The sequence below is a fragment of the Notolabrus celidotus genome, chromosome 1, assembly GCF_009762535.1.
Source record: "Notolabrus celidotus isolate fNotCel1 chromosome 1, fNotCel1.pri, whole genome shotgun sequence".
Taxonomy (NCBI): domain Eukaryota; kingdom Metazoa; phylum Chordata; class Actinopteri; order Labriformes; family Labridae; genus Notolabrus; species Notolabrus celidotus.
In genome coordinates this window covers 10,812,994-10,835,474 of record NC_048272.1, presented here as the reverse complement: position 1 = coordinate 10,835,474, position 22,481 = coordinate 10,812,994, and the positions used below count along the sequence as shown (strand labels likewise).

General features: G+C 40.5%; 2 protein-coding genes and 1 long non-coding RNA gene across 8 annotated transcripts; 2 read left to right on the top strand and 1 right to left on the bottom strand.

Moving 5' to 3' along the window:
• Nucleotides 1-1,248: 1,248 nt before the first annotated feature.
• LOC117831247 lies at nt 1,249-8,261 on the top strand. Of its 2 annotated transcripts, none has more exons than XR_004634965.1 (3): nt 1,249-1,341; nt 3,812-3,948; nt 5,548-8,261. It is a non-coding gene; the product is annotated as an uncharacterized LOC117831247 (long non-coding RNA). The 2 variants fall into 2 exon arrangements; XR_004634968.1 differs by having other exon boundaries at nt 3,812-4,658.
• A 1,122-nt stretch (nt 8,262-9,383) lies between these two features.
• si:ch211-222l21.1 (parathymosin) lies at nt 9,384-12,023 on the top strand. The gene is made up of 5 exons (XM_034709770.1): nt 9,384-9,586; nt 10,164-10,280; nt 10,718-10,781; nt 10,968-11,041; nt 11,149-12,023. The coding sequence occupies exons 1-5, from the start codon at nt 9,536-9,538 to the stop codon at nt 11,218-11,220; spliced, it is 378 nt and encodes a 125-aa protein (XP_034565661.1). The 5' UTR covers nt 9,384-9,535; the 3' UTR covers nt 11,221-12,023.
• A 325-nt stretch (nt 12,024-12,348) lies between these two features.
• Nucleotides 12,349-21,326, bottom strand: slc45a1 (solute carrier family 45 member 1). 5 transcript variants are annotated; one of them, XM_034709248.1, is made up of 10 exons: nt 21,132-21,319; nt 20,101-20,544; nt 19,915-20,007; nt 18,420-18,644; nt 17,448-18,322; nt 17,193-17,346; nt 16,923-17,099; nt 16,581-16,786; nt 14,327-14,552; nt 12,349-13,096 (listed from the first exon to the last, which is right to left on the bottom strand). In XM_034709248.1, exons 2-10 carry the CDS (start codon nt 20,522-20,524, stop codon nt 13,068-13,070), a joined length of 2,409 nt encoding a protein of 802 aa, XP_034565139.1. In that variant the 5' UTR covers nt 20,525-20,544; nt 21,132-21,319; the 3' UTR covers nt 12,349-13,067. The 5 variants fall into 5 exon arrangements, with proteins under 5 accessions (XP_034565139.1, XP_034564980.1, XP_034565299.1 ...); XM_034709089.1 differs by having other exon boundaries at nt 14,292-14,552; nt 21,132-21,308; XM_034709408.1 differs by having other exon boundaries at nt 12,349-14,552; nt 20,101-20,155; nt 20,272-20,544; nt 21,132-21,308.
• Between the last annotated feature and the right edge of the window lie 1,155 nt (nt 21,327-22,481).

Here is a 22,481-nt window from a genome sequence, read left to right as displayed (position 1 = left end):
CCCCAGTTCTTTATCACTTCCTCCAGAAAACTAATGTTGGAATCAGTTCTGTTTAAGCTCAAATGAAGCAAAAGTCCTGTCAAAGTTTCCATTGAAATTCTGTCTACTTTCCCATGTCTGGTTCTGCCTTTGGAAAAGAGAACTGTTAGCAATTGTAAAATGCCTTGTTCCCTTTATCTCAACGCAAGTTAGTTATCTCGAAAATATCTCTGTCTGTCTGTCTGTCCCCTCCCGTAGTGTTTGTTTATTCGGGAATGGTGCCAGGTATTTCCCCAGTCAGTCTGTCTGCACCCAGAATGCTCCATCCCCTTGACGAGGAGTCCCACCTCCTCCCCCTAACACTCGCCCTCCCACCCATCCAGCTCTCCCTCCCATGAGTGTTGCTAAGCAACCACCTGCCATGAGAGCTGGTGCATTTTCCAGCCAATCAAATTTCTGGACATATTTTCAAACAGGGTTGAGACAGAGAGGAGGATTTCCTTTTTTCATATAATGAAGTTCCTCTTTAATGACTGGGTTTACACCTTGTACCTGATCAGGATTAATTCATCGTACTGCTTTAGAGAAGTGAGCCTGTGATCTTTATTAGTGCTCGGTTTAACCTTTAGTTTGTTCAGGCAGTCCTCCACATGGTGGCAGCAGGAGCGGTTTCTCTGTTACCACACAGGCTGCAAGAATTTTTCACTGCTGTTGCTAAGCAATCCTAACTCTCATGTCTTACCTGTGAAACATTTGTGATTTTTACAGATGTCTCTGACACCATTTTGTCTTTGTTTTCACCACATTGCAATGCACCATATTCCATGTGGAGAAAACAGAATCTGTGTTGCACTAAAGACATCTTTCCACCTTCCACCAAACATTTGTTTGAGTAGTATATTATAACAGTTTGCACCAATGCAGGAACAGAGCATGCATGATTCTGCTGGCTGAATGTTTGAGATATCCCACATGTTTCTGATGCACGGTTACATATTAGCCTTGAACAGCTCCGGTCGGCTTAATCTTACCATGCAGGAGGCAGGAAATGTGCTCTTGAGTGATTAGGCCAGCAGCTCTTGTCTACCACTTAACCAGCAGTAGAGAGATCAATGCACAGCACAGTTTCTTGTTTTCTTAGAGGATAGACCTCTGAGATATCCACACCACTGCCCCAATGTATCAGACACAAAATCCCATTCATTTCTTTAACATGTATTTATTGTCTTGTTTTTACACTCTCCAGGTCTCTGTGTCGTCCCCCCCACCCCCCACCCCCGTCGTCCCCCTGTGTGAGTCCCTCATCTCAGCTGTGGTTGCTGTGCAGATGGCTCTTTGTTGGTGCTTCACAATGAGTCTAAGGTCAGTGTGCCTCACGCAAACTCAAACTTCGTCTCTCCAGCTGTCTTGTGGCTTTATTTGTAGTTTGTCCATCAAGTATGAGGGCTGCACATGTGCACACGGTTATATTGTGCTCTTGAATTAAGAGGAAGTAGTAAAACCACAGATGCAGCTAAGAGATAGCCAGTACCTCTGAGCCAGTAAACATGATAACAGAAATCATCTTGTTTCTTTATCTGAGCCACACCTAGGCCTTCTTTGTAATCTCTGAAAGCTCTCCTCATATTTTTTTGATTCTCTGATGTGTCAGTAGTCGACAAGCTTTGATATCTCTGAAAGCAACCACTCACCAGAATATCAGATCAGCTAGAGAAATAGAAATGCAAATCCACCATCTGTTCTGTGATCCCAAACCAACGCTTGTTCATCATTGAAGAGCTAACGTTATAGCTACACATAGTTTAACGCCTAATAGATATTCAGATATGCTAAGCTTTCAAAACAATACACAGAGAAACAGTTGGTAAGGCCCTCTCTAGTGATCTGTGCAAATTACATTTAATAATATGTAATTATTAATCCGACTGCAACCCAAAACAAGCAGGGATTTAACACCTTAATCTGTAACATCTGTAATGCAAGCATCATAATTTAGTGACAGCAATTAATTACTTAAAGATTTAAGAGCCATGGTGAAGCCAGAAACATGAAAAAAATATTTATTTTCTACGTGTAAATGCATGCTTGCTTTCTTTTTGTTACAGTCCAATTTTCTGCAGCAGCAGAGGGCCATGAGGTCCTCAAGACTGTTGGCAACAGCAGGATAGAGAGAGAGAGAGAGAGAGAGAGAGAGAGAGAGAGAGAGAGAGAGAGAGAGAGAGAGAGAGGGAGAGAGGGAGAGAGAGAGAGAGAGAGAGAGAGAGAGAGAGAGAGAGAGAGAGAGAGAGAGAGAGAGAGAGAGCAGGTAAAGAGTGAAAGGCGGGAAACTAGAAGAAGGAGGAGCAGTAGGAATTACTGGAAATTTCCACTTTTCTCTGGAAAAGCAGCCACAGGGGCGGAGCCAAGAGGTGAAGCAAATTTAGGTGGTACAGCTGATGTCCAACCTTTGCAAGAAAGAGGGAAAGTTCTACTTCTCTTTTAAGCACATTTGTTTGTCATTGGCTTTATTCATATCAGGCCTAATTATATTGGGAGATAAACTGAAATATGAGTGTGCTCAGTTGCTTTTACTTTTTATTGATTTTTTACATGTTAAAATGTGCATGAATTCTTCTCTCATACACATCTGATCACTCATTACTGGGTCTCTTTTATTCCAAAGTTTCTTTATAGTTTTTTTAATGCACAGAAAAATGCAAAGTAGGTTTTGTGAAATTTAACAGTAGAAACAGAGTTCTGTGACTGATGTTACAAAACACATTACAAAAAAACACTACTGAGATCCCACCCACCCCAGAACATTGATCACTTCCTGGGTCTCTTTTAAGTGTTGCAGTGTCATTTGATTATGGACCCTTCACTATTCCTTTATTTTGAAATTGTGCAGCTAAAACATGTTAAACATTTTGTTTACTCAATTTCTGATAAGTCTTCCAGTAAAGAGTTTTTTCAGCTTCCAGTGTGTTTGTGTAGTTTTAAACATATGCCAGATTACTACAGATTTTTTTTCATTTTCAGATGTTGAGAAATATGACAGACTGAGATGATCTGTGGTGAGAAAGTGATGTGGTAGAAACAATGAAAATTCATGTATGAACTAATACCCCAATTCAAACATTAATGGTTGGATATATGGATTTGTATAAAGATGGGATTTTATATGGTCATATACTGCAAACTATTTATCACAGCATTCCTCAGAGGAGGACATTTCTAGCTGAGACAGTACAATTTGCACTTCCTCCCACCGCAGTAACACACTAGAATCAAGGTCTAAATTATGTTTTCATTAGGCCTGCATGCTACAAGAAAAACATGCATTGTGGGATTACATTCTTCAATATTGCAATAACGATATAAAGTGTGATAAACAACACCTGATTTTCTCCTACCCTAATCCAAAATAAATCGAAAAAGTAGGTTTTTTGGCACCAATTAATCAGAGTGTAGCTGATAGCTAGCTTGAGCTTCATGTGACTGCATCAAAATTGTGTAAAAGCATGGCCTTTGCACTTAGGCCTCCATCAAATAGGTATAATATACACAGGCTGAGTGAGAAAGCATTGTTCATTTAGAGAAAATAAAACTTTAATTTGTTGATCTAAATTCAGAATTTTGCATGGGTTTATTTTTATTAGGATGAAATTGCAATTGCAGCTCCAGCTTTAACATATTGATGTTTTAACATTAAAACAGCATATTATAAACACATCCACTTATAATCACATCTAAATATCACTGACTTTGAATCATTAGCATCCACAAGTGGATCATTTTGTAGCTGAAACATTCAATATCCACATGTTTATTTGTCAATCTGTCCTTTTTGTAGCTTTCTAGAGTCAAGGTCGCTGTGGAAACTCTGTATCCTGTATCCAAGGTGACTTTTTCCCTCATCAGTTTCCTTCAACACCTCCAACACGGGCTTCCATGCCAGCTGGGCAAAATAGTCCCTGCAGTATGTCTCAGGTCTGTTCTGGGTTCTTTTCCAAAGCCTTCAGGTGCAGGCTCCCACGGGCAGCCCACCCTGTGTGGCCTCTGAGGTTTTTAGAGGGTTTGTAGCTGCACTTTTTAAATGTTTGTCCTCTCCAGCATTTTACTCTCATTCATCTCAAAGTCTACTCTATGCCCATCTACCCACATTCATTCACAATGCTACCCTAAAATATCTGAATAACTTCACCTCCTTTACCCTCACTCGGATGTGTTTAAGACACCTTTAATGGAGACTTTTAGCTTCAGAGATATTATACCCCATCCTATTTACTTTACACCCAGCAGCAGTTGGCTCCTGTGCATCAGAAACACAGCCAGAAACAGCATAACAGGAACAACATTCTCTAGAGCTCTGCTGCACTTTGATATACTGCCCCTGATTATCACAAACAAGGGAAGAGACAACGCACATCCTCGAGTAAATCCAACACACATTTTGAACTGGCTAGAGATAGTGACAAACACTCCTCTAAATCCGAGGGTACAGGAACTAAAAGACTTGCAGACATGGAAAACATGAGCAGTGGCATTTTCCAAATCCTCAAAGCACCTACAGACTAATCCATGCAACACTGAGGAGACATGTCAGCCACAACACCCCAAACAATATCCAACAATATCCAGAGCCGCAGGATACCAGGATCTGTTGGCAACCTGCCACAGAGGGGCCTGATTTACATTATGTGAGTGTCTGTAAACTCAGATACAGATTTTCATACTACTCTTTCATGCTGCATATGAATTCAAATTGTGTTTCCTGACTTCACCTCTGCCTACCGCTTTTTCTACAACTGTTACATAGACTGATTTCAGTTTTCAATTCAAAACATGTTATATGCATCTAAAGTTTCTGTGCACGCTTTTATCATTTTTCTTTTTTAAGTCTGTTTACTTTAATTTACTGCTGCAGAGACCTAATAGTCCCAAAGGAATCAGAACATAGATATAAATACTAATATAATACAATATAATATAACACCATTTCATTGATTATAGTCTTTAATGTTTAAAGTGTCTATTTGCCTTCGCTTGTTAGTCTGCAACAATAGGTGGAGTTTAAAATTTTCACATTTTGTTGTATTATATATAGTATTTGATAGAAATGCAGTTAATGCCATTTTTTTGACAATATGTATTATAATGTCTATTATAACATCAGAATAACTTCTTCAAAGAAAAATAATGCATTCCTTTTTGCAAATAAGGATAACAATCTTCCAAGACCAGGTTCAAATCACAAAAAATAAATCATCAGCATTATTTTTGCACAGAAACAATTCACTATTTCTACATTGACATATATGCATTTATATATGCTTGATGTAAGTTTTTCTTTATGGTATTTACTGTAACTTTACACTAACGGCTTTACAATTTTTGCTCAATAATACGCCAGGAGCGTCTGGAGCCCTCATGGCGGCCCAATAAGTGCCGTCCATTGTCATCAGTAATGACTGCACTTAATTGTGTTAATTAAAGATCAATAATATGATCACACTTTTGCCCTTACTGTGCATTGGACTGTAGAGTCCCAGTGAGAAGTCAACTTAATGTTGTCCTTCTCCTCTGCAGGATTTGTCTGAGCAGCACAGAAAGCCAGGCGGACCATGCAGGACACTGCTGTTCAAAACAAAAGAGCTAAGTTTGCTCCCCCCTGATTCCTCCAATTATCAGGACCCTTCCCCCACCTAATCCTGACCTCTGCTCTTTGATGGGCCCCACTTTGCTCTCCCCCTGCAGCCCTGACATTCCTCAAGTCAGGTCCGTCTTTTGTCCTCAAGAAATTAAGGTGCAATTAAGGTGCTGCACTTCCCATCCGATATTCTCTGAGCTGTTAGCATGATAGAGAGCAGCTTAACTTTCAAGGAACTGTTTCCCTCGGGCTGCAGGAGCTGATGCAAACATTTAATTAGCTTTCAAACATTCATTGTGCACACAAAGAAGCTTTTCTTTCATACTGTATTGCTTTCAATGGCATAAAAAATGTTTTCCAGTTTCTACATGGGGAAAGTGTGGTAAACACTCCAGCTGTTGGCATATGAGAGGTTTAATAAAAATCCCGACATAAACTCTATCCCTGTTTCAACTTTCCCCCGACTGCCCTACTTTCTGCTTCACATCTCTACCTGCAGAATGAACAGGCGGCCCATGGATTTTTTTTTTTACTCTGTAACAGATTGGTGGCGCATGGAAACATGTTGAGTTAGGCAAATAAGAAAAAAAGAGACAGGAAATGATCTCACAAACACTCCCCCTCCTCTCTGATTGCTCCCATTTTCCAGTTACAGAAAAAGAGTGAGTAATGCTTTCTGCTGCTCTTTAGGCTGCTCCTCTGTTCTCTGTTTCTCCCATGGCATGGATCTACTTAGGTCTCTACACACACTGACAACATAACACAGCATTGTGGATATCTGCTCTAATGCCCTGCAGTCTCCACATGGTCTTCATTTCCCTGTTGAAATGGTACCACACTTCTGGAAAAAGATAGATGAGACTTGAGAATGTTCTTTATTGCCATTCTTTGAACTTATTTTAACCAAAAGAATTATAAAATTATAATCAGTAATTGTAAAGCAAACATTTTCTCAGTGTAGTTGAGTAATGGTTCAACAAGAGTCTCAGCTTAATAGAAAAACACTCTTATATGAGACATAAAATAAATCTTAAAGTAACCAGCTAGCACACTGACACGACCCTTTGATCTCTGCATGTAATTACAGTCTTTATAATTATATTTCAGCTGAATGTGAGGTGAATGACTAAATAGTGCCTGAAGGTTTCTTCAAAATCAGTTCTTTGAATACAGGCATGGCAGGGAGAAGATAACTGAGGAAGCATGGGATTAGCTCACAGGACGCCCCTAAATTAGAGCTCGAAGCCATACTTCATGTCAGGGCAAGTTCAGGACACAAACATTAATAAGGCTGTCTACAACTGTTTGAAGTCCAGGTTGAAGCAGTGTGTCATAGTATGTGGAGTACACACATTTTTTTAAAGCAAGTGGAAGTTACTCTGCTTCTCTGACAGCTGATAACTGCAGGTAAATGTTTTATGAAAATGAGTGATAGCAGTGTGTGCGCGGGAAAAAATGACAGGCGTGGCAAATGAGGTTTTTTAAGGTGAAATGATTTTGTTGAAACTTCAGGTATGCAATTGTTGGTCACACCGGCAAAAAAGCTGTGATAAAAACAATATTTAACTAATTTTTTTAACAAACAGTGAGGCCCTGGCCATATTTAGGCATGAATTACAAAGTTCAAGGCCCAAAAACTGTTTCTTACCACTTCCTTTGGTTTTACAGTTGGAGTCAATGGCTGCTATAAAAAAAAAAGAGAGAAGAAAATAATGTGAAAGAACTTCTACAGCCAGTTTGGCATATCACACAACACTCTGTAAGAAAGAGATTAAAGAGCTCCTAATTGTTAGGGAAAGAGGACACTTCAGGAGAAATAAAAAATGTAATCATTTAACATTTCATTTACAGTTAAACATGGAATATGAATTAACAGTGCTGTTGTTTTGCTGTCTTTGGGGTCTGGCACATATCACCAGACACATCATATACATGAGGGCACACTATAATTTAGATTTTATGACTGTTAAATGGATTAGTTTTTATAGCAAGGGTACCGTTATGATGTGCATTTTAGACCTGACTTCAGTCCAGCCTTTCATCATCTTTGAAAAACTGTTCTCCTCAGGAAATTAAAAATGTGCTTAATCTTAGACAACAGCTGCAATCAATGCACGCTGTTCAAGTTTCACTCGCAACTGTATTTGCACATGCTTACTGTACCACACCCAGTGCTGTCTCAGATGGACTTACTAATCATAAAGTCACACATCGATTTCTTAGTGTCACTCTCCTCGTGTCACTTAAAGAAATATTTTTTGCAAGTTAGACAGTGTGCAGGATTTTTGTAATTTTATGAACTTCTCACTCCTCTCCTACGCACCTGTCCCTTGAAGTAGATGTGTGAAGCCCTTTCTTCACTTTCCTCTTCTTGTGAACCATGTTTGTTTCCTTTTCCTTTTTATCAAATAGGTTACTTACAGCAACAGACAACTAGTTTGGCCCACTGTTAGTCATCAAATAGCTACTCTGATACTTCAGCAACATACACATTTCATTACATTAATCACTGCATATACTTCATTGTGCCCATTATTAAACAATCACTGAATAGCCAACGTTTTCAATTTTTTTAATTGTCTGTTTCAGTCTGGGTTGTGCAGGTATGTAGTAGCCGAGGGCTGCACAGAGCATACATATTTTTAAAAGCAAACTCAAGACTTACCTTTTTAGTCTTGCTTTTAACTGAGTTTTATTCTTAACAGTTTCATTGATTTATTTATCAACTAGTTTACATTTTAGTCACTTTTATTCTACTTTATTTATTTATTTATTTATTTATTTATGTATTTTAAGTATAGCATCTTAATTTCTTTTAATGGTTTAATATTTCAGTGTTTTATTATCTTAGAAATTTATTTTATTTTGGTGATTTTAATTTCCTGCGTTGAGTTTTAACATCTTATTTTACCTCCAGTGTTTCCTCATTAAGATATCATGAGAGCGTTTCCTTAGTTCGTTCAGCAACTTGTTTTTTGTTTATTTATTTGTTTTTTATTGTTTTTATTATGTTGCATATATTGTGTTCTTAACCTTAGGACTGTAGGGTGGGTTTGGGGTCAGGGCTGGGGGTGAGATCTTTTTCTTAATTTATTCTATTTTAGGTTGTTTTTGTTGTGTTAAAATGCCATTGTATGAAAAGTGCTTTATAAATAAAGTCTGATTGATTGATTGATAGTGTCCTCACTTTTAAAGCAAAGTAATGAATGCTTATGAATTGTGAGTTAAATGAACAAACAGTAGTGTTAGTGATTGCCTCCCTTTGTTAAGTAGAACACTGAAAGTATCAGCAAACTTAGACAGGAACCCATACCGTTACAAGTGTTAAATATAGAAAGGAGGAGTGGCTGCATGATTTTCACATCGTCACATTATTCCTTTCGGCATGTAATTTGACACCTCCATCACTGCAGAGAAAGGGCGCTAAGACAAAAGATGCCGCCTGTGTGCTTTTTTTCCTACCTTTACATCACGATAACCTGAACAATATTAAATCATGAGACTTTGAATGTGAATAACTTTAAGAATAAGCCCCTCAGCGCCATTGTTCAGGTTTTAGGTGACAAATCAAACGTTAACTGACGGATGGTAGTAAAGAGAACTCTGGTGTCACAGTGCAGCGCTTTAAAAAGAAATCGACCAATCAGCGATGAGTTGTACAGTGGGCGGGACATCTCGTCATGATTGACAAGCTGTTCCTCCAATAGAACAATTCGGTGGTCGACATCGTCCAATCATGTGTTGCCTTCACCCGCTGTATCCAACGAGAGTAGAGTTTCACCGAGCTCGAGAGAAAAGCGCAGACGAGCAGACATCATTTCTCTTTCAGCGTCTCTTTGGACTAAACCACTCGAAGGCAAAGTGCCAAGAAATTAAATATTTTCTGAAAGGGAATATAATTTGTACATTAATTTACCGATATCAACCATGGCGGACACAGCTGTTGACAAAACCGCAACTGCAGAGGTTACAGCCAAGGTGGGTTTCATTCAATTTTAATGCTTGAGGTGTCGAGTGAAAAGATTTAGTAAAACTTATTTATTTCAAGTTGTTGTACATGTTGCGTGTGTAGGTCGAGGTAGACTTGGGTTAAACAACGTTAGTTATACATTGACCGATACCGTTAAAGGACAGTTCATCCTTGTTAAAATACTAATTTGGGGGAAATTGTTAAAAGTGTTCTTTAAATGTCACTTTTCCGACAGACATTCACCACAGAGGGGATGCATGTGTTACTTCAAGCGTCGGTAGCTACATATTGCATCTGGAAACTTAAAATGATGAAGTGTGGTTAGCAAAAAATGTGTTGTTGAAGCAAACAAAGCGGCAGAAATGATCCAGCTGGTGAAGCGCTGCTGTGGGCGGGAAGCCTCAGTAACGTTACCGGCTTCAATGAAAACGGTGAACACTAAAGCTTAGGGGTATTTTATTTTTTTAAAACATAGTTAGTATTGATTTAGACCTTTTTATTCAGTTATTGCAAACAACTTTTCTGTCATTAAAAAACCCAGACATGACAGTAAACTATAAGCCAATGTCTTGTTTTTACTTACAGGAGCTGAAAGAGAAGAAAGAGGTGAAAGAGGTGAAAGAGGTGAAAGAGGTGAAAGAGGTGGAAGTGGTGGAGGAGGAGAAGAAGAAAGACAACGGAGACGCACCTGCCAATGGCACAGTAAGTTGGAGACGAGGACCAGCAGCCTCATGGCCTTTGTCTTAGCACCCCTCCTCATGCAGGTGTCGCTGCGCCCGCCTCCCCCTCCTGTTCAGCTGCTCTCACTGCTTTGTTTGGGTTTTGAAATGGCACAGATGTCAGTGAGCAAATCTGAGGACGTCTCCATTGGTTCTCTTGTCTATCTTGCTAGCTAATCCCCCAGGGAGTGATGAGAGCTTCACACATGCCTTTTTTTAAAAGTGTCCCATGAGGAATCTAAACATGCAGGACTGTGGGAGAATTGTTTGAAAAATGCTTTGGGGGGGATTTAGTTTTTGTTTATTTTTTGTTACTCTTTGTAATATAGTCCTAAACCTTAAAATAATATTTCCTTAATACAAATACAAGGTTTACTAAATATGGTGCTACCACATTCCCATTGTCCTTTCTTCATTCAGAATGGTGCTGATCACAGTGACAAAGTGGAGAAGAATGGAGAAGAGAAACACAAGAATGGAGATGGTATGTTCATTAACAAGAGCTTTACTGTGTTAGTAAAATTGTAGGCAGCTTTGTCCATTGTCTCTACATTTTTTTCCTCGTTTTGTTTCTGATTCTGTGCCTTACAGAACTTGAGTTAAGAATTTAGCTCCTGCAGGTTTTATTTACACAAAATTAAAGGATGTATGATCTGAAATGTTCTTGCAGAGAAAGCAGAGGAGGCGCCCCCTGCTGAGGAGACTGATGCACAGCCAGTGAAGCGTGCAGCTGAAGAGGAGGAGGTGGGTTTTTCCCCAGAATGAGATATACATCTACTAAATAAAATATATGACTAATCTGGTATATTTTCACATAAGCTAACTCATGACATGTGTTTCTTTTTTATCAGGAGAAGGTTGAGACAAAAAAGCAGAAGAAAGAGGAAAATGGAGACTCAAAAGAGGCAGAAGTAAAGGCTTAGGTCAAGTCTCTGCCTTACTACTCTTCTGCAGCACTGTTCAACCAGCCTGGTCAACATTTTGTTATAGAGCTTGTGCTTTCTGTTCCTTTTGAGAAGTCTTTCTTTTGTTTGCTCCCATGTTATCACATTGCACTGGAGTCCTGAAACATAGTGGCCCCGCATCCTTTTTTATGAAATGTTATTTATTGGTCTTTAAAATGAGCTTTTTTTTACTTGTACAAAAAGGGCCACACCATGAGATCGGTTAGTTTTCATTTCTTGAGGTTTTATATCAGTATGTTTGAAGCACAATCTCTATTGTCAGTGCTGACCAGATGATTCATTCATACAGGCAGCTGCTCACTCCCTCAAAGGCTCATGTTGACCTCTCAGATTCACTTAAAGGACCAAAGATAAGTTTTAAGCAGGGGCTAATAGACAGTTGTTAGCATTATTAGTTGAGGCAAAAATATTTGTGTTGAGCTGCTACTTAATCCTTGGCTTGGCTGCCCTGTGTTGCTATAACAGAAGGTGCAAATGAATAAAGGGGCTCTCTCTTGCACCTCCACGATGAGATAACTTGATTTTGCTATGTTAATTAACCCCTCTTAAATCTTAAAGCTTTGGTCATTGTTCTGTATGCATTCCACGCAAGTTTGTACCATTTATACTTTGTTTTTCTTATGTTTTCAATGAGTTTTATGTTATGGCTGGGTAGCCTAGTTTTGTGTCCAAGACTGCCTTTTTCAGAAACAGAATGGCATTGGGTTACTTCAGCCACTGCTTTGTATATTCTGATTAACAAATAAAAAGTTGTCTTTTTACTTGGTATATCTATTTTGTGTGTATCCTACATGTTCACATATCATTACTCTTTCTTGGAACCATGTTTTAATAAGCAGATGATGTCACTTGACCTAATTTTTCTTACATGGAAACTGGCTGGCTAAGATGTAGGAAGGAAAAGGAATACCTCACTTGGTAATGGAAAAGAGCACAGAATCAGTGGATGCTGTTGTGTCCTGGCTCCCTCGTGTGGTGTACTTGAATATTGCATATTCATTATGCTGAAGTCAACTTAGGTGACGACTATCAAAGGATTACATTATCAGTCAAAACATTAATACAACAAATGACAATAGTCAAAAATGGCAAAATGGTTATTTTAGTTTAAACTGAACCCTGAATGAAAGCTTTTACAGTTACACTGCTAAGATTGAGCGATAGGTGGTACCAACACAAAACAGTTTTTATTATCTCAAGCAAGCTGCAACAGCATGATCCATACAGTACCTGTTTCCTCAGAAACATTAGCATGGTGTGCATCCAGTCAGTCCGAGAGTCTTTAACAGTAGGCGGTTATTGACATTCTGCTGAGGCAGCATTTACAACCAGCACCATGATGTTGAGATATTCACTGTGTGAGTCAGTCAATGAAACCAACACGATGGGACGTACTGAATTTAACCTTGTGTTAAGGCCCTGGTGTCAGGCTGGGTGCCTGTGTTGAGGCCAAACATAAAGCATACTGCTTGCAAAGGTAGAATAGATGTCAAACGAAAACATTTTTTACCACTTTGCTGATGAAAATGGGTCTTTCGAGATGGAAAGTTAATTGAGTTTGAGCATCCTGTGAGGAATATGGCTAACACAGGTCATCACTATACTGACTTGATGGGCTGGGAGCATGGTGGAGCCAAAGCCTACTTTAAGCATGCGCCCTAAAGATGAAAATAAGCACTTGCTGCAGGCTCTGTGAACCCCAGTCCTTTCTTTGTTGTCCACCTTCAGGGCTACCCATAGTGCACATGAGTCTTCTCCCTGTTTGCTGTTCTTCTGTTTTGTTCGGTTTCCGACTGTATGCCGATTCACACCCCAGTTTCAACTTCTCCTCTTCCTGATAATGACAAGAATCACTGTCATTATTACAATCGCATGGCCAGGAGAAGGATGACAGCTCGCAGCTATCCATGGCTTAGTGACGACCCAGACACAATTCGCCACCAGTGTAATTTTTTGTTCGATTTTGGAAGTTGGTGTTGGTGATTTAAAGTGCGTGTGTGTGTATATGTGTGTTTATGATAGACATGAATCTATGCTAAGCTCTACTCATATTTTGGACTTTATTAGGATTCACGAAGCACCAAACTGTAATTCGAGGATACTGAGCAGCTAAGCCTCATAATTAACGGACTGCGTGGAAAGTGTTGATTCTATTAGCTTATAAAATGTGATAAATGTGAAGCCCTTTGAGACTAACTGTGATTAAGCTTTTTCAGCTTAATATGAATTTGAACTACATTTCTGCCAAAATATGTCAGAAGTGCTCTTGACTAAATGAAGGAGTGAGTGAGCGTGAGTGTTCACTGGCAGCACATTCATTTAGTCAGATAAATCCCACCTAAGGTGTGATGCTACTATGCTAACTCAGAGAAACAGGCAGGTAGACATCCTCTTGGCCATGTGACCAAAACAAAACATGAACACAAGGCTTTTGAGAGATTACATTGCAGCTCATGCAGACGTTAGGCAACTGATAAGAGGAAGGAAAAGAGGGGAAAGCTGTGGTTAGCCTGCACGCAGAGATTGACATTTCTAATTTAGACACTAGATGCAAGACTTCACAGCAAAAAATTAGACACAAAAACAGTTTAGGCAAACCTATACTATATACTATACAAAGAGGTCACAGTCACTCACTCACGCACAAATCCATCTGTCACTCAGTGCATTCAAAAAAGTCACACAAATGAATGTGCAAAAGTTAGGAAAAAATGCATATAGGCACACACACACACTATATGAACACACTGGTCAGGTATACACATACTAGAGCAGTGGCCAATGTCTGTCTGTCTGTCTGTCTGTCAAGCTCTGAGGAGAACACTGCTGATAAGTGTGAAACAATATATGTCGTTGTGCTATACAGTGTGCAGCAGGATGTGTCTGTCTACAGTGTGTCTGTCCTGTCAGTGCTTTAAAGGTCATCACTCTCAGACGCTTTGCAACAGAGTGAGAGCGTGAATGCTGTTTAATATGAGTGTATGTGTGTGAGAGGTAAACTAAATTTATAGGCTTTACTACGTGTTCACCAATAGTGGCTGGGTCTCGCTTTCGGTGAGCTCACCCTCAGGGGGGGGCAGCTGGTACACCACGCAGAGGGAGGAGTACAGGCAGCCAACGAATGACATCAGGCTTGAAAAATACATCACTCCCTGGGCCCCACCCACCAGTGAGGTCAGAGGTCCCATCGCCACAGAGACCAGGATCTGAGCCAGGAAGTACTGGCAGCTGAGCAGAGAGATGTCCACCCCCATGCCTCGTTTGGTCCCGTCCTCTGATGAGCCACAAAACTGAGGACAATGAAAGTAAGTTATTATGTTATAGAATTCTATGTTGGATCCATATTCTGCATGTAAGAAGTGGATATATCCTGACATGTATTAAACGTGCATTCTCTCTAATGGCCAGCAGATGGTGCTAAAGTATTTGCAATTAAAAGTCTGAATGTATGTAAGCAAAAGAGAAAATGACTCTTCTCTGAGTTGCTTTGTGACCTTAGTACACTTTTTCCAAATGACTCATAAGGTTAATAACTAGTCTAAAATTATCCTGGACTAATCAGCTTCCTCAAAGTTTACAAACAGAATGCTAAACTTAAATGAGGTTAAATGTCACATCACATGTTCCAATTTGTGAGTCTTGAACTTTAGAGAATAGCAACCATTTTCATTCCCAAATTTCTCAGTGAATGAGCAATTGTACAAAATGAACAGTGAAATCTTGCCAAACTTGATTTGACAACACACAAGTTGTAATTAGGAACCAGCTAACATTGGCATTCAACCCCTCCCTAGCCTACATTATGGTAGCTGTGGGCATTTAAAGCTATTACATTCAAGTGTGTTACCCACCATAATGTAATATTAGATTTGTAATGCTTATTATTATTTAGTAAGTGGCTCAATGCTAGCATTAGCTTTAGTCAAGCATAGCTAACGGACTATTAAGAGGATTATACAATTTGGCAATTTTCCCATCAGATTAGCTTTCCTTGTTTTTGGGTTCCTATAAAAAACAAGGAAATAAGACAACGAGTATAATTTCTCAGATGATTTAAATAATATAAAACCTGGAACACAGTTTGGCAATATATGAAAGCAAGTTACCTTCCCCCAACATGCACATGAAGTCAGAGGAGAACGGCTGCTATACATATATGTTGAATGCAGCCTGTTGTTCATTTCAAAATGGTGTTAGATGGTTTGCTTTGGGTTTTCTGGCCATGAGTGACTAGTTACCACCATATAACCACCTGAACTCTCTCCCTGTTTTGCCCCCTCTTCCCATAGTGCCCCCTTCACAGACTTAACCGACCTCCCCCCCTTCAAAACTATATTTTATTATTTTTATTAGCTTACTCTTTTTAATTTTAGCTTATCTTTTTCTAGCTATTTCCTATGTTTATCTGTTGTTGTCGTTGCTAGGGTCTGAGAGAGAAACATAATATCAAATCCTCTGGATGTCTGGTGCATACTACAGTTTTTGACAATAAAGAAGACTTTGAACTTTGATATATAGAAAACAACACATAGTAATGAATATCCGTCATGGCCTTATTATGAATGTGGTGACAGGTAGAATGTCAAACTTGAGGCTGCACAATAGTAGTTCACAAACCAATCAGTAAAGTCACATACGACTGCCACTTCCAACTCTTCTTACGGTTTATTGCATCTATAGCTATAGTATCATGTATGGCCACTTCCCTGATTGAAATACTTTTACAATTAGCTCATTTGCTTTCTGGAAGCGAAATAACGAGACATTAACATCAGTCATGACTTTATGATTAAGATGAAGACTTCCATCTTGGATATAACAATACAATTAACAAGGACAATAACTGCATGGATGTTTTTTGTAAAAAAAAAATCCAATTAACTGATTTAGAAAAAGCTATGAACATAGCTATAAACAGCTTGCTTGTTATTCCAAGGTTATTCAAGGTTTCAGCATCTCTAAAGCTCTCAAAGTAGTCAGCCATATAAGCCCCTTGAAGCCACAAAGTATTGTTTTTTTTACTTTTCGGTTGGTACAAAGGGAAAAAAAATAGATAAAACTTGCTAATTGGAGATTAAGAAGTGGTGATTTTGTGGATTATGTTACCCTGTTCCAGTCTCTGTGCAAAGCTAGCCTGGCTGTGGCTACAAGTTAGTGTACAGCTGTGGCATTCCAATAAATCCTATGATGTAGATATGAAGAAAAATAATTGAATATATTTCCCAGAATGTTTAACTTTCTTTTTGGTTGATCATGGAAAATGTTAGGAAACAATGAATGACATTATAAATGAGTTAGTTTCATATCTAGGTACTGACCTGAGGACTCTGGTAGTATTCACACAGCAGAGAGTAAGGCAGCGTGCATAGAGAGGAGAAGAGCACCCCGTAGGTGACACACAGAGACAGAACCACATAGAGGTTGGTGGATAGTGTGGTTAGGCCAGTGCCCAAACCAAACGCCAGGTAGGCAAAAAAATACAGCGTGCGGAGAGAGAAACGCTCCTCGAGTTTCTCCAATATGGCTGAAGGTTGAAGAAGAAACCCAGAGAGAAAAGAGAGGTACACATGTGACACTCGACAAATACAGGAAGGGATTGTTTAATTTCTTTACCCTGACTAGAATATCCTTAGTGTGTTGTGATTATAAAAGAAGCTTACCTGAGTAGAAAGCAGCACTGAATGCATAGATGCACATGCCCCAGCAGCCCATGCTAACACCAGCATTGTAGCGTTCGTAAGCCTCAGAGTCATGGGGCGCCTTGGGGTCTCCTTTAAATACAACTTCCCCCATGAAGTCAGTGTAGAAGAGCAGCATTCCTTCAAAGGACAGCCAGCCTGGAGAGAGGCAATACGTACAAACTTAGAAACTATTTTAAAAAACTGCTGTTTTAAAGGTGTTGCAATGTTTTTGTTTTTGAGTATTCTCACCCAAAAAATGATTAGTGCATAAACTCCGCAGAGAGGGCGGCATCCTGTAGATGGCTATACACAGAAGCTTCAACGACATTTGGCATTCTCCTGTCTCCACACTCTCAGTCAGACCACTATCATATCGCACCCCATTCAGCAGAATGTTTGCAACCTTAATCAGGAGAAAAGAGAAAAACAACATACTTTGAATTTAAAACTGCTTTGCTGGATACTGAGAAAAAGCTTTTGAAATTTTCAGAATAAAGGTCTGACCTGCTGGCTGAAGGTAACGGTTCTCCTGTGTCCACTCTCCAACCCAATAATCTGGCTTGTGGAGGAGTCTTCTAGTAGTGCAAGGCTCTGGGGTCGCTTCAGGATACCAGAGGAAGAGCGCCGCTGTGACCCCGAATGTGATTGAACTGTGACCTGAGATGCTCCATGAGATGGTGCATCTCCCTCAGGCTGTGGCTCTTCTGGATCTCGAGCTTCCCCTGCTGGATTAGATGCCACATCTGTCTGGGCAGAATAACTCCCTGAACTCTGTCTGTGCTCGCCAGGGGGAGGGGAATCACCAGGAGGCAGGGGTGCAGTGGTTGAGTTGTGGACACAGCCCTGTGGTGTCTGTGGACCTGTGTAGCAGTTTATGAGCACACTGTCTATGTAAGAGGTTCCTAATGAAGAGGCAAACTCATTGATGCCATTGATCGAGCCGTCCCTGCTAATAAAGCTGCCATATTTTGGAGTGAGGGGGCTCAGTGGGGATATTGGGCTTGTAAGGCCAGCACAAAGGCGTGCACTGGCACTGCAAGAATGGGCCATAGGATCAAAATGACATGGCTTTGAGTAATCATAGCTGTAAAGACCTTCCTCATCTTCCTCATCCAGTCCAAAGGCTGATCCATGAACAGGAGGAGATAGAGGTAGAGGGAGGCTGGGGCTTTTTAAATGAGTTTTGCTGGGGATCTTGTTTGAATGGCACTTCGGTAGTGGCCTTTCGGGGATACTGAACAGAGTCATGAGTGTGGCAAATACTAAAGTGATACTTGTGAACATGAATATGACCCGTAGTTGACCCCCCAGTGACTGTCCAAATTTTGTCTGGTCCCAGTTGATGCCACCCACGATGTAGCCAAATCCACCTCCTAATCCTGCAGAGCAAGAATGGGAAACAAACAAAAGAATTACCCTCTGGGATGACTGTAACTGTGGAAAAGATTTACTGTTGGTTTGTCTCTTCTCTCTTACCTGCCAGTAGGGCATGGATGTTCAAACCCCGATCTTGGTCTTCTGGGCTACACACATCCATCATGTAGGCATGGCTTGGATTGTCAGATGAATCAGCACTGAAGTCCATCAGAACCACACCGCACACTGTCAGGAAAATCCCCCACCTGTGATTTGTTGCTGTGTCTGCCATCGCACTTCCAATGTCCCGTCCATTCAGCACCAGGGTTAGACCCATCAATGCCCCTTTGGAGGACAGAAGCAGCAGAGTTTCTGACATTACTTCTGAGGTGTATAGGCTGGTGTCTTAGTGGGGGGAAAAGATTATACAAGTGTCTATCACTAGAGTGGAGAATATGCCAAATTAATATGCCAAATAAATTCACTGGACATAGAGAGTAGTGCAAGCCAATCAAAACAGCTGTAAAGTGTTGTCTGTTGATCTAGCAGAGGTCTACTATATGTGATGAAAATATACAAGGCCATCAATAAGGTGTGTTTATTTGGGCTTGGAGATGGAAGCAGACTTGGCTGTGGACTTAAATATGATTATACAGCAGTTAGTAAGACAGAGTCATTTGATTGGGCAGGTGGCATAATATAGAGTACATCAGCACTGGATCTGTGTGTCACTCCACTGAAGGTGCTCTGAATACTACTAATGTTACAACAAACTATGTCTAATCAACACTACTGGAGCTGGTCTGCATGAACATGTACACAAACACAAAGTAAGAGTGCAGGAAATGTTTGTTCTGCTTGTCAACAATCCAGTTCCAGTCAAGATGTGGAATTAGTTGTGTTGGCCAAGAAAATCAAATGATTACATAAAATATTAGAATCTCTTAGTGCTTAATGCTGTTTACTAATATGCAGCTTTCAAAACTGTTGTACAGATGTCATTTCACACTGGAAGTTGTGCTGCTGAATATCAGCTCACCTGTCTGTTTGTAGCTTGGTTCTTATAACCAAATCTCAGCCAATGCTAAGTATCAGTACAACAGGACAACTTTCACTGTGGAATTATAGGAAGTGTGTAAACCAGTGTTTTGAATGATATAGTAAAAAATTAAACAACAAGACAAATATATTTCAGCCTTTGGAGCATCATTTTTGGATCACTTATTCAAATTTTGCAGGCAGTGTGTGAGTACAACAGACCAGGGGTTCCCAAAGTGTGGGTTGGGACCCCCTTGGGGGTCGCGAGACACAAATGGGGGGTCGTGAAATGTCCTCCAGAATGGTTTTTTTTGTAGTTATCTAAAACAGCACTCATTACGGCATTCACTACGGCACAGGAAACACAGCCACATGCTCATATAGGTAAGGTCATCTTCTGCAGACCAGCTGCACGAAGCCACATTAAATCACTTTGAGGGACAGTGGGGGTTGCGAGTCTTTGGCACCTATATTTTGGGGGTCGCGGGCAAGTCTGAACCCCTGCCACAGACTGTATGAATAAGGTACATCATACTTTGATCATGTAAAGTACACACTTCTTGTATGTATTTCTTACCTATAGCCAAGGCTAAAATAAAGGGTCTCCTTCGCCCAAACCGGGATGTACAACGATCACTCCATGCTCCTATGAGAGGCTGAACGACAAATCCTTGAAGCCAAAGACAGGGATCAAAAGTAAGATCACATGAAGCCAGTAATGCAAAAGATATAACTGATCAATCTCACTTTGCCCTTGACTTACCCAGTATGGGGCTGATAAACCACACCAAGCTGTAGAACTGATCTGGCAAGCCCATCTGTAAGAGCACAGGGGTAACATAAGCCGTCTCCATGGCATAGCTAAACTCAATACCAAACATGATGCTGCCATTGAAGAGCAGCTCTCGGAGGGTGCGTCTTGGGGGAAGCTCACTGAGGTCCAGCTGGTCCAGGGGGCAGGGTGTGTTAGGTGGAGGAGGTGGTGAAGGTCTTATCAGCTTCTGGCGCTTTGGCTGTCTCTGAAAGTTGTTGGCTCGGTGACTGAGATGCCGAGTTGAGGATGTTGGGAAGCTGGAAGTTTTGGTTAGGGAGTTCCTCCAGCTACTTTCCTGAGATGTGGATGATGCCCCCTCTCCTGAGCTGATGAGAAGGGGGTCACTTGGGGTACCCATGCCCGGAGATGACATGTCTTTCAAGCCAGTTTACACTGCAGAAAATGAAAGGTTGAAACATATGCTAAGACTTGTTCTGGATTAAGTTTCTCACACATTAGAGGTCATTTAGGATAATCACTGTAAATCATCGAAGTCATGTGGGTAACTTAGTGCCGTTAATGGTTACGTGGTGTTACTAAGAGGACACTGCAGTCATCAGCAGTGATGGGCACGACGCACTGCAACTAATGCGCATGTTAGTGTTGTGCGCAAAGCCCATGTGCTCGGCGTGGCTGACTACAGCAGTGTAGGATGCGGCACCACTCTCATGTAGCCTGTTTCCATTTTAATTTTTTATGGAGGAAGATCAAATCGGACACAATGGAGCCTCGGGAGGTGATGATGGTGTCTTTTGAGGCAGTGACAGGGCGAACGTATCATTATCGCTAGAAGCATTTGACTAAAATAGACTCTTTATGAAGCCACGTAGACGATTGACTGCATTAGTAAAGGTCTACTCGACAAATTGGCTCATTATCAATACTTCCATGACTCGCATTTTGGTTCCAAAGGAGAAGACCACTCAATCGATTTAAGAAGACGAAGGCGTGCAAATGGAAACGTGAAAGATGATAATTACCTTATTGGGAAGGCTCGTCATTTATTGCGGCATACTGTGTAGGTAAACAGACCGAGCGTTTTGATTTACCGGTTTGAATATAAACGGAGGACGATTTACAGGAGTCATGGTTGTTGTTTATTTATTTTTTCCTTTTCATGCAGTCATCCCCCCGCTCTCTCCTCTGTCCCTTCTCCTTCCCCCTCTTCTCGTCTCCCCCCTTCGCCTGATCCTCCCGGTCTCTCCCGTGACGTCACGCCCCTCCCTGCAACATCAGCACCGCAGACTGTCTACCTACATACAGCATACATCCTCTACTCCTATAGGCTGTATACAGTATTCTTGAGGGTCAAAACTGCGGGTAGAAGATAACAGTCAGTCAATTATATGCAGTGGTGGACAGTAACAGTAATTTACTTGAGTACTGTACTTAAGTAAAAAAATTTGAGTATCTGTACTTTACTTGAGTATTATTTTTTGGGGAATCTGATTACTTTTACTCCACTACATTTAGGAGACAATTATTGTTCTTTTTACTCCACTACCTTTCTATCAATGCTCTAGTTACTCACTACTTTTGCTTTGACATCAGCTCATGAATTTCCTTCACTTTTCTGAAATCTGATCCCTAAGACAGTAAAATGTGTTTGTGTAGTTCTGTTTGTCTCAGTGGTTTAGTCATACCTGTATATCTTGTGTCTCCATGGTTGAACGTGGACCAAACACAGAGCAGATTTCACTCAGATCAGGCAATTAATTTAGAGGTGGTAATGATGGCTTTAATTCTCCACCTGAGCACCCATGGCCATATCTTCAGCCCGTGTTAGATGTTTTTCAAATGAAGAATGATACGTATCTTTGAAATGTTCTCCCTGTTTCCCACTCTGCCCAAACATACAAAAATTCATTGTCCAACCTGAGAAAGCGTGTTGAGCGATGTAACATTTGTTTCATTCCAGGTGAAGTGGGAAACTTCCCTGTCATCTGAAGAATCTAAATTTGACATTCTTTTTGGAAATCACCGACACCAGGTTCTCCATTCTAAAGATGAGAGGGACCACCTGGCTAATCATTAGGGTAGTCCAAAGGCCAGCATCTGTGATGGTACAGAGATGCACAAGTGCCCGTGGCATGGGTACCCTATGCATTTTGGAAAAGCATGATTAATACTGAACAATCAAGTTGTGGAGCCACATGCTGCCAACCAGACAATGTTTTTTTTAGTAGATGAGTTGCTTAACTGGACCCTGCTTGTCGCCTTTTTAAAATATTTGATGCATCATCAAATACGACAAAGGAGACCCTGAACCGTTGAGCAGCAGAAATCAGGCAAGAATATAGGATAACATTTCACTATCAAAACTCCACAAA

Coding starts and splice junctions, on each gene's coding strand:
- si:ch211-222l21.1 (XM_034709770.1), top strand. CDS start 9,536: ATGGCGGACACAGCTGTTGACAAAACCGCAACTGCAGAGGTTACAGCC. Junction 10,782..10,967: donor GAAACACAAGAATGGAGATG/GTATGTTCATTA, acceptor ATGTTCTTGCAG/AGAAAGCAGAGGAGGCGCCC. Junction 11,042..11,148: donor GTGCAGCTGAAGAGGAGGAG/GTGGGTTTTTCC, acceptor CTTTTTTATCAG/GAGAAGGTTGAGACAAAAAA.
- slc45a1 (XM_034709089.1), bottom strand. CDS start 20,524: ATGTCATCTCCGGGCATGGGTACCCCAAGTGACCCCCTTCTCATCAGC. Junction 18,645..19,914: donor TATTTTAGCCTTGGCTATAG/GTAAGAAATACA, acceptor TGTCCTCCAAAG/GGGCATTGATGGGTCTAACC. Junction 13,097..14,291: donor GCGAGACCCAGCCACTATTG/GTGAACACGTAG, acceptor TGTCATTATCAG/GAAGAGGAGAAGTTGAAACT.